This window comes from Nesoenas mayeri, assembly GCF_963082525.1.
Source record: "Nesoenas mayeri genome assembly, chromosome: 1".
NCBI classification, from domain to species: domain Eukaryota; kingdom Metazoa; phylum Chordata; class Aves; order Columbiformes; family Columbidae; genus Nesoenas; species Nesoenas mayeri.
The window spans coordinates 23,974,974-23,988,152 of record NC_137541.1 but is presented as its reverse complement, the minus strand read 5'-3'; the positions used below and the strand labels follow the sequence as shown (position 1 = coordinate 23,988,152).

Genomic DNA, 13,179 nt, shown 5'->3' with positions numbered 1-13,179 from the left:
TTAGCTCCTTTTCTAGGTTAATGGAGATAGCTGTGTGACTAGTTCCATGTAACTTTAATTAAAGAATTAACACTAGCTTTGGGAGGTGTCCAGTATTCACTGGAGGACCTTGAATAACTGTTCTTGACCAACCAGACCCGTAACTTCTAAACACCTTGAAGAGGATTAGACAGATTCCTGCCCCTTTTTTAGGGAGGTTCAGCTTGCAGATGTAGACATCTGCATGTCCACAGCTGAGCAAAGGTGTCCAGGCTCCTTCACAACTTCAATGACGATTTGATCAGAAAACCATTGAGAATTATTCAACATGACCCAAGATAAACATTTTCATTTTGTTTCTTGTGTTTTGTATATAGTCCTGAGTGACCAGTTCTAGGTGATCCTGCTTGAACAGGGCTTTGGACCAGATGACCTCCAGAGGTCCCTGCCAACCTCAACAATCCTGGTATTTAAAGCCTTGTCAGGGACAGTGACAAGAATTGGCCAGGAACTAAAAATATGACTTAAAATTATCCTGCACTATTATTTCGTGGCCTCTCTCTGTTATGATTTATTATCTGCAATATTGTACTGCCTAGGGCTGTCAGATCTAGACAAGAACTGTACTATATTAGTCATTAATACCTGACAAAATGATCTCATTATATGTACATGATAACACAAGGCTGAACAATATCAGCATTTGGGTTGTGGGAATAGGCAGCTGGGATTTTTTCCCAGACCTTTTCTTACACAGAAATTCACTAAAGGTCTTTTTCTCTCCTGGTGCTTTTCCCATTTCACCTGAGCTATCATTTTTTGAGAAAATCTTTGTTTATATTATGGGCTTGTTCTCACGTACTGCAAAGCAATCCAGTCTAAGTAATGAAAAAGCACTTACAAATGTACTAAGTTTGCTGCATCAAAGAAGGAATGCAAAGTACAGTGATGCATTCATCAGAATGTATAAAACAGGAAGGCAAATGCATTTTTGTGGCTTTTTTTTTTTTTCCTCCAGCCTATGACATTACTCAAGTGATTATGCAAGACTCTGCAGGAAAGCAGAGAAAAATCTATCAGTTGCAAGAGTAAGATTTCCTTCTAGCAGATCAGTGCAGTGAAAATAACCAGGCAGCCTTTTCCAACAGTCACGCTTGTACATTCTAACAGCTAGATGGTGAATGAGTGAGGAAAGGACAGGAGCATAAATCTTTAGCTTGCTAACGAGGACTTGCTCCTGGGGAGTCCCACGTTGTGGCTCCTCACAGTCCTGCTCCTCTCTTGCTGCCCCCAGCCATTGCTTAATGCAAATCGTGTCCTTCTGCCTCTTGGGAAGGTGTTCTTGTACCAGACCACTGACCGGGGGGTGCAATGCTTTTCTGTGACTAAGGATGGAAAAACACAGGACTGGGGATAGAGGATAGAAAGGTTGTTCCGTAGGAGATAAAAAGACTCATGGAAAAAGCAGAAGGCAAGGAGAGCAGTCGCAGATAGGAAAAGAAACATCAAACCCAGAGGATAGAAGAATATAAAGGACAAATGACAGAGGGAGACATCCTGGATTATATCACTCATAAGAGCCAATAGATTTTCAAACAGTGGAAAAGATTTTTCTTTAATAAGTCTGGTGGCAGATTTGAATAAGGGTACCTGCAGCCTTCCTGTAGATTTGTCATTTCATTACAGATTAAAAGGTAATACCCAAGGACTGTTGCAAAATCTAGTATTTAGAGTGGTGTGTTGAATATACTGGTTTGGAAAGCAAGAAATTTAGGGATCCCAGCAGTGAGCTAATGGATGAACAGGTGTGAAGAGCTCTTCTTGTCTCAGAAAGGAGTTAAGTGGTTAACTGGTGTTAACCAAGTGAGAAAATACCAGGGACAAGTGAAGCTAGGCTAATTATGATAAGATAACTTGGGAAATACCCAGTTTCAGGACATTCCAAATCATATAACTAGTGTATTAATTGAAACCGCAATGCAGGCTGATTGCAGTGATTTTAAATGTGATTAAAGTGGAGAAACGTGACAGACAGATGACAGAAGATAACTGAGAGGATAAGACATGCCATACTATACATTTCAAAAAGATGGACTCAGTTTCAAAGGCTTATCCTTTCAAAATGGGTCCATCTTTTTGAAACACTCTGTAGGTGCAGTAATGCACAAAAGAGCAGACAATTTTTATGATCTTTGAATTCAAGCTGATATATCAGCTGGACCCCACCATGTAGTGTTTGCTCATCAGCACCAGTAATAGGTACTGTATTCCTCAGCAAACAGACCTGCAAGGCAAAGCCAGGACAGAGCTGACAGTGATAGGAGCTGGGGCAGATTCTGGAGCAGCTGACTGTGGGCAGTGGGTGAACAGCTGCCCCAGGGAGTGCAAAGTGGGGATGTGAGTGCCCGGGGTACCAGCAGCCCTGCAACCCTGGCAGCTCCTAGAGCACTAGTAGTTCCCAGGCCAGTGTGACTTTCAGGGGAAACAGCAGATCCTGAAAGGAAAGGTTAGTGCTAATAAGCCTCCACTTCTACAGATTAGGTTGCTTTTTCAAAGATACAGCATGCTTTTCCAGCTAGTTCAAATCCACATAACATAATTATTTTCTTTGACATATGGATATTTAATTTGCTTTCAGTGTAATAAGTAGCTTAAACCATTAAGTCATTGATAGAACCACTCTTCTAGCCTGCAGATTTATTGTCACTCTTACATCTATTCATTTAGAAAATGAGATTTAAAATCAGGAGTAGATAACAGTACACTTTTTACAGATATGCTGAAAATTGCAGCATTTCTGAGTCCTCTTGATTAAACTGTGAGAGATAGAAGTGTCTTACTTTTGCTTAAATTACCTTTCATATTGTGACCATTAGCATACATAGGTAGTGAAGAAGGCCTTAGCTGCACTGTGATGATGTTCTAGGCAAGTAAGACTGACTGTAGCAGAACAAACTTGGAAGCTTAGATTTCAAATGAGCAGCACATTCTTTTTATTATACTGTTGTTTTAAGTTATCATTTTATTAACTCAGTTTTTTAAAGACACCAGGGAGCAAATAAGTGTTAAGGTGAGGTCTGAATCAACTGTAGGATGTATCTTTGTGATAAGGAAAGCAAAAAAAGTTGAGCATCACAACAGACTTCTAGACAACGAGGTATATCAAAAAGTCTTTCAAAGTATTTGAAATTATACTTAATTTTTACAATACCATAGTTTTGCACTTTTCTCTTTTTGTGGTAGGTATAATCTTAACATAACCAAATTAAACCAAAAGACCTCCTTTTGTCATCCTACCTGCCTTCAGGGTCTTCTCTTGTTTTTGTTTTCAAGGACACATCAAAACAATTTCCCAGCAAAAAACGTAACATGGATGTTTGGGTCAAATGGTCAGCACTGACGGCGCTGCTTACTATGGTCAATGCTCAGCTGCCGAAGCCAACACGAGTCCCTCTGGTTCTGCACAAGCCTTTTGTTGTTGTTTGGAATGCGCCGACTGAGCAGTGCAGGCTACGGTACAAGGTGGACCTGGATCTCAGTGTTTTTGACATTGCATCCAACACTAATGAGACTTTGAGTGGATCCAATGTGACAATCTTCTATCACACGCATTTGGGATACTACCCCTACTATTCAGATAACGGAGATCCTGTCAATGGAGGGGTACCCCAAAATGAAAGTCTTATCAAACACCTTAATAAAGCAAAGTCTGACATTGACTATTGCATACCCATGAAGAAATTTCAGGGACTTGCAGTCATTGACTGGGAAAACTGGAGGCCCCAGTGGGATAGGAACTGGGGCAATAAAAGCATTTATAGAAATAAATCTCTTGAGATGGTTAGGAGACGCCATCCTCAGTGGTCAGAAGACAAAATTAGGAAAGTGGCTAAAGAGGAATTTGAAAATGCTGGCAAGAGTTTCATGAACAACACTATCCTTCTGGCTGAGCATATGAGGCCAAATGGTTTGTGGGGTTACTATCTTTACCCAGACTGCTACAATTATGATTACAAAGAACACCCCCAAAGATACACGGGGAAATGTCCAGCCATTGAGTCTTCTCGCAATGACCTCCTGCTTTGGCTGTGGAAGGAAAGTACCGCTCTCTACCCTTCTATATACCTGGATTATATACTGAAGTCAAGTCCAAATGCACTCAAATTTGTTCACTATCGGGTTAAGGAGGCAATACGTATTGCCTCAATTGCTAGAAAAGACTATGTTTTGCCTGTGTTTGTTTATTCCAGACCATTTTATGCCTATACTTTTCATGTTTTAACAGAGGTAAGCAGATAGACATCTTTAGAAATGTAGAGATTAGAAAACAGCCTTGTAGAAAAAATACTTTCTAAAAGTTTTCCTTATATAAAAGCACTTATGCATTTATTTTTCATATTTAAGGCAACCCCTCTAAAAAGGGGATTTTTTAGTATAGCCACAGTACAAAACCCTACACCTTTCAAGAGTTAATGTTGCAGTGCTTTGGTCTGTTTCTGTAGGATGACGTGTATTTTTAATGAGGGCAATTTAAAAAGAAAGTACAAAGAAATCATTTCCTTAAGGAAGTAATTCATTTTGATATTTTAATTCTTCAGGACAGCTTGTGAAACAAACTTGACAAATTTTTGTGAAGTTTAAAACTAATTAGTGTAATGGAAAGATAAACTTTCATGAGAAGGGAGCCTCAGGGCTTTTTTGTTTCTTTATCCAAATGTAAATTCGCTCAGTATAGAAACAAAGCAGTCAAGTAAATGGGTCTGGCCTGGAGTTCCTAACTTCTGCAGGATAAGCATTGGCCATCTCGCTTTTCAGAGGTACAACATATTCAAATGTCTTCACAATCCAACATTTAGTGCTAACACTGTGGAGTCCTTTTAATAAAGAAACCAAGTTTTTGAGTCATGCAATGTTCCTTTAACAAATGATTAAGTGCAATAAATACGTACCGGCCACAATATTCATGGTAAAAATACATGCATACAAGTCCCAGAATTTCTGCATGTGTAATGATGATTGTGGCTCTGAGTTTGTTTATATATATAATGGAGAGGCACAGATGCTGGTTCATTTCTTTAGTAGTTGTCCCAAGTACAAGAACGTTTGCTTTGATCAATATCAGTTCCATGAGGTGGGAAGATGTCTGGTCCAGGGAGCTCATGGAAACAACCCCTCCATGGCTGAGGGCATCTGGGGGTTCTCCCTCCCTTTGGTGTACAGTGAGGTGCATGAGAACTTGCTTTTGCTGCTGTCAGAGACAAGCTCTTGACTTGGACCAGAACAAAAGGGAGAGAAGGGGCAAAGGAAAAGGCAATGGTCAGTCCAGGCTTCAGCCTGCAGCTGGAGCTGGAGCTGGGGAGGTGTGTTGGAGCCCTTACAGCCTGAGAGGTGTTTTAGGCTGCCCCCAGGAAGCAAGTGGGACGTAGAAGCAATCATGAATTCCGTCTGCCTCATTTTTATCACCAGGGACTTTTTGGAGCTATTTTCTGTGTGATGTGGAAACTGCACGTCCTAGCTGACTCAGAAATCTTGGGCAAATAGGCCAGGCTGGGTCCCAATGAGGGCAAGGGCCACTGGGGCTGCTACAGGCAGGATTTCCCCCAGAACACCTTCACTGAAAAACTCAGGCTGTGAAATAAATGAGCATCCTTCAAAAGCAGGCTGGCTGTAATAATACATTTTTATAATATGAATTAGTCTCTTGATAGATATAAAAATACCACAAATGTAACTGAAAGCTATGAAAAGTAATATGCTGTTACCAGTTTTAGAGTTCAAAATCCGTGCTGATATAAAGTTACTCTCTTGCCTAGGCTGTTTTCTGAACAGTACAGTGGCAATTTGGAGTGACATTCCTCTTAAGTTATACTCTTGAACTTGCTGGGCTGTTTTTCAGTTGTGTGTAGCCACTTATTTTTGGATGCTTTAAAGATCACTGTACAACTCTGCAGCCAGGGAAGATCCCTGCATAGCCAGAGGAACATCTTTGGGTTATGCTCTTCTAAAAAGAACAGGACCCAGCTCTGCAGGCAGCCACAAGGATAGGGCTTGATGTGCCTTCAGATGCTACACATCTGTGCAAACAGCTTGGGGACTGCCAGGAACATACAGGGTTACAATTAAGAAAACTCTCAATAGGAATTATCAGGAAAAAAGTGTGCTTGTTTTCCCTCATAGCTCCGAAGCCACTAAGGTATTTTAAATATGGTTTTGTGTGTTCAGATTTTAGACCAGACTGGAGCTTCTCATTTGACCCATGACATGCCCCTAAGTGGTGCTCACAAACCTACAAACAAGGAATGAAACTTTCAAGCTCCAGCAACAATGTGCATGAATGTGACAAGGAAAGGAGCTGGTGTAGTACAATGACATCCAGGCTAAATGACCATAGAAAAATACAGATGGCAGGCTAATAGATACCTGAGCTCTGACAGGGACTGGGCCAGGAGTACCGCTGTTCTGCTCCACAAGCTGTGCAAGAGCTGTGACATTCTGCTTCACCAGAAATAATTGTTGACACATTCAAGCTAGATGTGTAAGCCCTTCTATATACAGTATGAAAAATATAGTAAATATTACAGTAGAAGAATACAGAAAAAATGGTTGTGAGTCAGAGTCAGTGAGGGAGAGACACAGGTGTAGCAGACCTTCAGAAAGACAAAAGGCCCAAGTCTGAAACAGACGCTGTAGCTACGTGTGCTGTACCTTTCACCCTGACTTCACCTGGAAATCCGGTGAGTTTTGTATAAGGTATCTGAGAAATGCATCCTGCTTATTTTTCTTGGAAAAAGGTTATGAATTCTGAATCGGGATCCCAATCATTATGAAAGTTTTCTGTATTTGCTGGAGATGTGTATAAGCAGATTACCATCTGTAGGGTATTTAGAAACCGTCTGCATTGACAATTCACTACTAAACATGTGGGAGAGGGAAGTTACACAGTAGCATCTATGCTTCCTGACTAGATGTCTGAAGTCATTAGTAAAGCAGGACGACAACTAACAAATGATGAATAATAGGTAACTTTTCTCTCATTCCCCTATAGATAGTCTTCTGTGATAGCCAGGTGTGTATGTGTACAGAGACCATTCGCTGCAACCATGCCATGCTAGTGCTGCAATTCCTGAATACAGAAAAAGCATGTCTGTAACTTAGACTGTTCAAAATTCAAAGGAAAAATTACAGAGGTACTTATTTTTCTTTCCTCAACATGTAACTAGAACTGACTGTCCTGTTTCCTCTCAGGCTCCAAGACTGAAATGACTTGGCTCACCTATTTTTTTAATGCCTAGTGCAGTAACTTGGCTGATCAAAATCTGGAGAAGCATAGATAGAAACTAGGGCTTCCTCCTCTGCCAAATCCACTGTCTGCTTGGAGACAGCCCAGCATGATCTTGAGGATTTTTGGCTGTTGCACACTGCCCCCAAAAGCCTGAACAAGAATGAGCACCAGAAGGGAAGAGGCTTTGTTGACTTGTTTATCACTTGGAGAAATACCAGCCACCTAAGTGGCAGCTGGCCCACAAGGTTGCCTCTTCAGGACAGTCCTCTAACATTGATGGATGAGGATCTGATACAAGGAGTAAAATAGGATTCCCACCTAGACACATGCCAAGATGCTCATATTAAAATGAGATCTAAAATTTTTTTAAACTTGCATGTTTTCTTCCATATGAGGTACTTCTTACACTCACATGGAAGAGCCATGCCAGTGACCCCCCACTAAGGCCAAGCTGTGCTGTGTGAGGAGCAGTGGTGGCTTCAGCCCCCAAACCAAGACTGCCGTGTCTGACACCACTGGTGGAGCTCATGTGCTTTAGTCAGGGCTTCATGGAGGTACCTCCCTATCTCAGCTCCCCATTTGCCCCTCCCAGACATTATGAGAGGCACTTTGTTTTTGTTTTCTCACAACACCCCAAATCTGGGGTGAAACTTTTATTTTCTAACCCTATCTGTGGCAGGAGATGAGGGGGCAGCGGTGCCTCCACTTTGCGTGACCATCCAGTGGTCAGAGCACCCAACCCTGGCACAGGAGCTCTTGGCTCAGTTCTCTTTCTAGCCCGTTCAGGATGAATCCAGCACCTTGTGTTAGGCACCAGGAAACAGTTAGGGAATCACTAGACCAAAAAGAACAAACATATGAGAGAGCAAAAATAAAAAAAAAGAAGGTGCAACTTCCTGTGCATAGGTTATGCAGGGAAGAGCCCTTTTGTGCTGATGGTTTTTGAGATACTGAACATGAGTCAGCCATTCAGTGAAAGGTGGAACTAGGTTTAGAAATGACAGTCTAAAATGCTACTTCTTTCCTTGTGGGCAAGTTACCTAATTATTAAGCTGAATTCATTGTGAGCTGTAGTCAGGTCCCCACTTGTTTCTCTGGCTCTACTTTGAACATTCATTGAATTGGTGCAAAGTGAAATGGCATCAGAAAGAGAAATGCCATTTCTCTAGATGGTGTCTGTAACCTCACGGTGAAGGTAAACCCCACTGGAGGGTTAGCAGGAGATGATGTATCTTTTAAGAATGAGGTGAGAGAGAAAAATTCAGCCCATGTCTTTCTGATTCTCTTTCCCCATGGGGAGGACTCTTAACACTTGACATTTCTTTAAAAGAATATAAAAAGAGGAAATATAAGGTGGAAGGAGAATGTTTAAATGAAGTCCCATACCATTTTTTTTTTTGCAGTGAGCTGCTGTTTTTGCCAGCATCCAACACCTGTGCAGGTGCTACAAGAGCCCTTTAAGCATCCCTAGGGGAATGTACCTTCCAATCAAATGCCAGATTTTGTCCTTAGCCTGAGAAAGCACTGAGTTTCTCAGCATTGGCAAGGTGATGATTCTAGGTGTGTGGGAAAGTGGAAGCATAGGTGCCTCAGGAACTTCAGTTGTGAAATTATCAGTGCCATTGGACTTCACACACCCAGAGGACTAAGTGAACTTTAAGGGTCATGCTCTTGGTTTTGATTATTTTATATCCATAGGAATTAGACATGAAGCGCTGAAATTCCTTTGTGGATCTGAATCTAAATGATTTCTAAAAGCAACAAAAGAAAGATGTGGAATATGGAAGAACAAAAGATGGATATACTGACTTCTGGTCAAGCACCCTAACTCTAAAGCATATTACTTACAAAATCTTTATTTCAGGGTTTGCTCATGTCAAAGTTCATCCAGAAACGCTAAACATCTATGGATTATTTATTTTGGCTGTCTGACAACTTTCGTTAAATTGTTAATGACATCTGAACTGTGTTATTGCTAAATCACTCAACCATCATCTGGCTAATGTAGAATCATGGTCCAGCCTTTGTATCTGGGTAATGTTCATAAAATGTTTTGCAGATGAAGCAAGCCTGGGAACCCTCATTACCAAGAGGTCAGGCTGTATTTCACACTCTCTTAACATTTGATATTTTGATCTTTAATTCACATACTTCATAGGAGAAAAAATCCCAATCATTTCCCACATGAAAGTAGCACCTGCAGCCCACACCACTATTCTTTTATAAAACTAGTGCTGAACTATATACTTTTAAGACTAATGACATTCTCTAAAAGTCTGGTTGGATGATCAGCAGCAACACGAACTTTAGATGAGACCAATTATACTTTAAATAACTCTAAACTCTACAGTAAGAGCCAGTAGGCAAACTCTACTCTTTCAGACTTTTCCAGGTTTTCCCACACTATTTTGTCCGAACTTCGGTTAAGGGTCACAGTCACCACTTACTCTGACTTCTGTGTAATTGTCTTCAACTCTTCAGCAGATTCTCCCTTTTCCAAAGCATTTATTTGTGCCTTCTTTTGTATCTCTTGGGCCATAAATGCTTCAGGAATGCGGACTCCTTAACTATCCATCAGTACATCAACAGGCCCACTTACAGATTGAGATAATTTTTTTAGTAGTAATTAACAATAATAACATGCTTCTTCCACACTATCATTTTTCCTTTCTAAGATGCCATCACCATACTGTGATAATTTGGTTGGTCTTTCAGATTCTTTTCTCCTAAGAAGAGACGAAAAGACTGTCTTAAAGACCATCACTAACTTTTTAAAAGAATTTGCTGTTTCTTCATCAAATTGAGAAATATTGCAATATCTGTCATTACAAACACTTATCAGGAATTACTTTGTCATCACTTATTGTAGGTAGAAATAATTTTAGATGCAATTGGTCACGCCTTGAAATTTGAGGAAGGAAGAAGGTCCTTCGTCCGTATTTTCTAAGATCTAGTTGCATTTCTCTAGATACAATGCTCATGGTCTCAGGGAATGGCTTTAAGTCGCTTGCAAGGTGCATTGCCTTCTTGTTGGAAAGGCACCAATGACTCCTGTCATACACAGAGTCTGTACTCTGGCAGAGTTGTATTACTGCTGTTGCTGGAACTCAATTACTTGCAATTGCTTGTTGGTGCAGCTTTGAGAGTGGACATGGTTAAGTCAGTATGCAGATATGTGTCTTTTTTTTTTTTTTTTTTTTTCCCCTCATTTGGCACTATATAGCACTGGGAGAGAGTCTCATTTTCCAAAGATATGTTTCCTGGAATAATGCCATTCATGCTTGTAGGAACAGCAGGTCTATAACTGCATTGGCATGGCTGAAACAGTACGAGTTAGACACCTGCCTAAAGCCTATCAACTGTAATCAGACACTGTAAGGGTGACCCCATAATGTGTGATCATGCATATTATCACTTGCCAAAAATGGTGCCTATGTAGGTATGGTAATCATAGAATCACAGAATCATAGACTCATAAAATAGTTTTGGTTGGAAGGGACCTTCAAACGTAATCTACTCCAACCCCTCTGCAATAAGCAGGGACATCTTCAAACAGATCAGGTTGCTCATAGCCCCATCCAGCCTGGCCTTGAATGTCTCCAGGGACAGGACATCCACCACCTCTCTGGGCAACCTGTTCCGCTATTTTACCGTCCTTATTGGAAAAAGTTTCTTGCTCGTATCTAGCCTGAATCTTCTCTCTTTTAGTTTAAAACCATTACTCCTTGTCCTATTGCAACAGGCCCTGCTAAAATAATTCAGAGATTGATAGATTAAATACATCATTCAATTCTTACTCCACCAGTTTGGTTGGAGGACTCATTATGAATAAACTATAATTATTCCATTGTTTAGTAGTCACAGTCATGAATGTAACCTATGCAAACCTTTGGGGATCCACAGAAGAGCTTTCTAAGCTAAATAGTGATTTATTTTGAAGAATATACCACAGGACCTATGTCTCCTCTGCAGGGAAAAAATAACGATGCCCATATCCTAGTGCTTTTTATATCTTTCATTTTCTGATGTCTGTTTTTTTGCCTTCTTTTTCAGACAGATCTGGTCAATACCATTGGTGAAAGTGCAGCTTTGGGAGCAGCTGGAGTTGTTCTCTGGGGCAGTATGCAATATGCCAGCTCAAAGGTGAGTCACATCAGTTTATTAGTATTTAGGAATCACCTCAATACCTCTTCTCTGCCACCACACCCTCCGTAGCACCTACCTATCTTTATCGATATCGTCAGCCAGTGACTGAGGACAGTGGGTCAGTTCTACTTTCAGGCCTCATTAGTTTTATACTTTCATTAGGCTGAGAAGTCCTGTTGCTTCAGAGCACATTGCTTTGGGCAGGTCATTGGTAGTACCATGGAATATTAAGTCCAGATTAGAAGAAAAACATGTTGTAGAGCAATACATAAAAATATAAGCACAGCTTGTTTTACAGTGTTCTAGTTTGTAGCTGTGGTCATTTGTAGAGATCCACAGAGAAGGAATGAAGTCCAGAGGGAGGGTATTTCCTCTCTTTGCTGGTGGGGTTTGTGTTGAAATGACAGAGGGAAAATGATGCTACTACAAGAAAAGGCCTACTTGTTCCTCACAGATTCCTCAAGTTTTTACAAATAATCCTGCTTGTAGTGATGGAGGAGGTAGGAGGCTGCACTGACTTTCATAGGAGGCACAGTAAGCTAGCTCCCACTCGTAAACCTGGGTTAGGCTTTGGTGCCCACCCTGGTGTTTGTGCAGTCTGCTCGCCTCTTCCTCAAGTCTCTGGCAAAGCACCACTGACTTGGGTAGAGGATGAGGGAAATCTGAACTGGAATTTTCCAGCTGCAATTGCAGCAACATCTGTGCTGATTTCTGAAAATGATGTGGCTCCTGGGAAATTGAAGGGATTGGAGGGATCAGGACCAAAGCAGTGACTAAACATGTTTTTTTAAAATCTGTTAGTCCCATGCACCGCTCCGTGTCAGCAGTTAAGGAACTAGTTAGTCTCAGATTAGCATATAAATTCTTCTTCAATTTACTAGGACTCCTCCCTAGTCTAATACTGTATGTTGCTATGAAGCACTGAAATGGACAATATAGTAAAGGTTAATATTTTGCTAATCTTACCCATGGTAGTAAGCTCACTTAAATTTACATACTCCAGTATGTAAATTCAACAAGATTTATCTCTACAGGTTTCTTTAGCCAAGAACAGTTTTGTATCTAGCATCTTCTTAGATATAATAAATTGGGACATAGTACTAGCTACTGTGTAATGTGTCATGGTCTTATTTCCTGCAGGAGAGCTGTTCAACTGTGAAACGGTACATTGATGGACCCTTAGGACACTATGTCATTAATGTGACCTCAGCAGCCAAACTCTGTAGCAAAGTCCTGTGCAAGAAGAACGGAAGATGTATCCGCAAAAACAGCGACTCTTCTGCTTACCTCCATTTGTCACCTGCTAATTTTAAGATCCAAGCCCGCCACTCAGACAGGGGCCCCAGGTTCCAGGTGACTGGTGAACCCAGCCTGGAGAGTATTGAAGCCATGAGGCAGAGATTCATGTGTCAGTGTTACCAGGGCTGGACGGGAATATTTTGTGAATTGCCTGACCAAAATCTAATGGAGAACTGGGCTCACATTGTGTTCAGTAGATCAAGAAAACAAAAGCTTTATGTCTTCCTCTTAGGAGTCACACAGCTTCTAATTCATACTGCTCACTAAAGTCTTCTGAGGTAGGGCAAGGAAATAAGAAATGGTGCCATTAAGACTTCTGGTCCTTAGCAAGTTTTTATTACAAAGGGAAAAAGCATTGTTGACTAAATAGTTTTAGTCTGTTTTGCCCATGCATTATGTCACTGAAATGTGTTTTTAAATGTTGTGAGTCACTTTGTAAATGTTTCCATTATTTCTGTAGGCTTATAAGAATA

The 13,179-nt window shown here is 40.8% G+C and overlaps 1 protein-coding gene across 1 annotated transcript; it reads left to right on the top strand.

The window, feature by feature from the left end:
- Positions 1–3,348: 3,348 nt before the first annotated feature.
- On the top strand, positions 3,349–12,973 carry LOC308039162 (hyaluronidase-1-like; the record flags this gene model as incomplete). The annotated part of the gene is made up of 3 exons (XM_080342261.1): positions 3,349–4,266; positions 11,315–11,404; positions 12,548–12,973. The coding sequence occupies 3 exons, from the start codon at positions 3,349–3,351 to the stop codon at positions 12,971–12,973; spliced, it is 1,434 nt and encodes a 477-aa protein (XP_080198387.1).
- Positions 12,974–13,179: the final 206 nt, after the last annotated feature.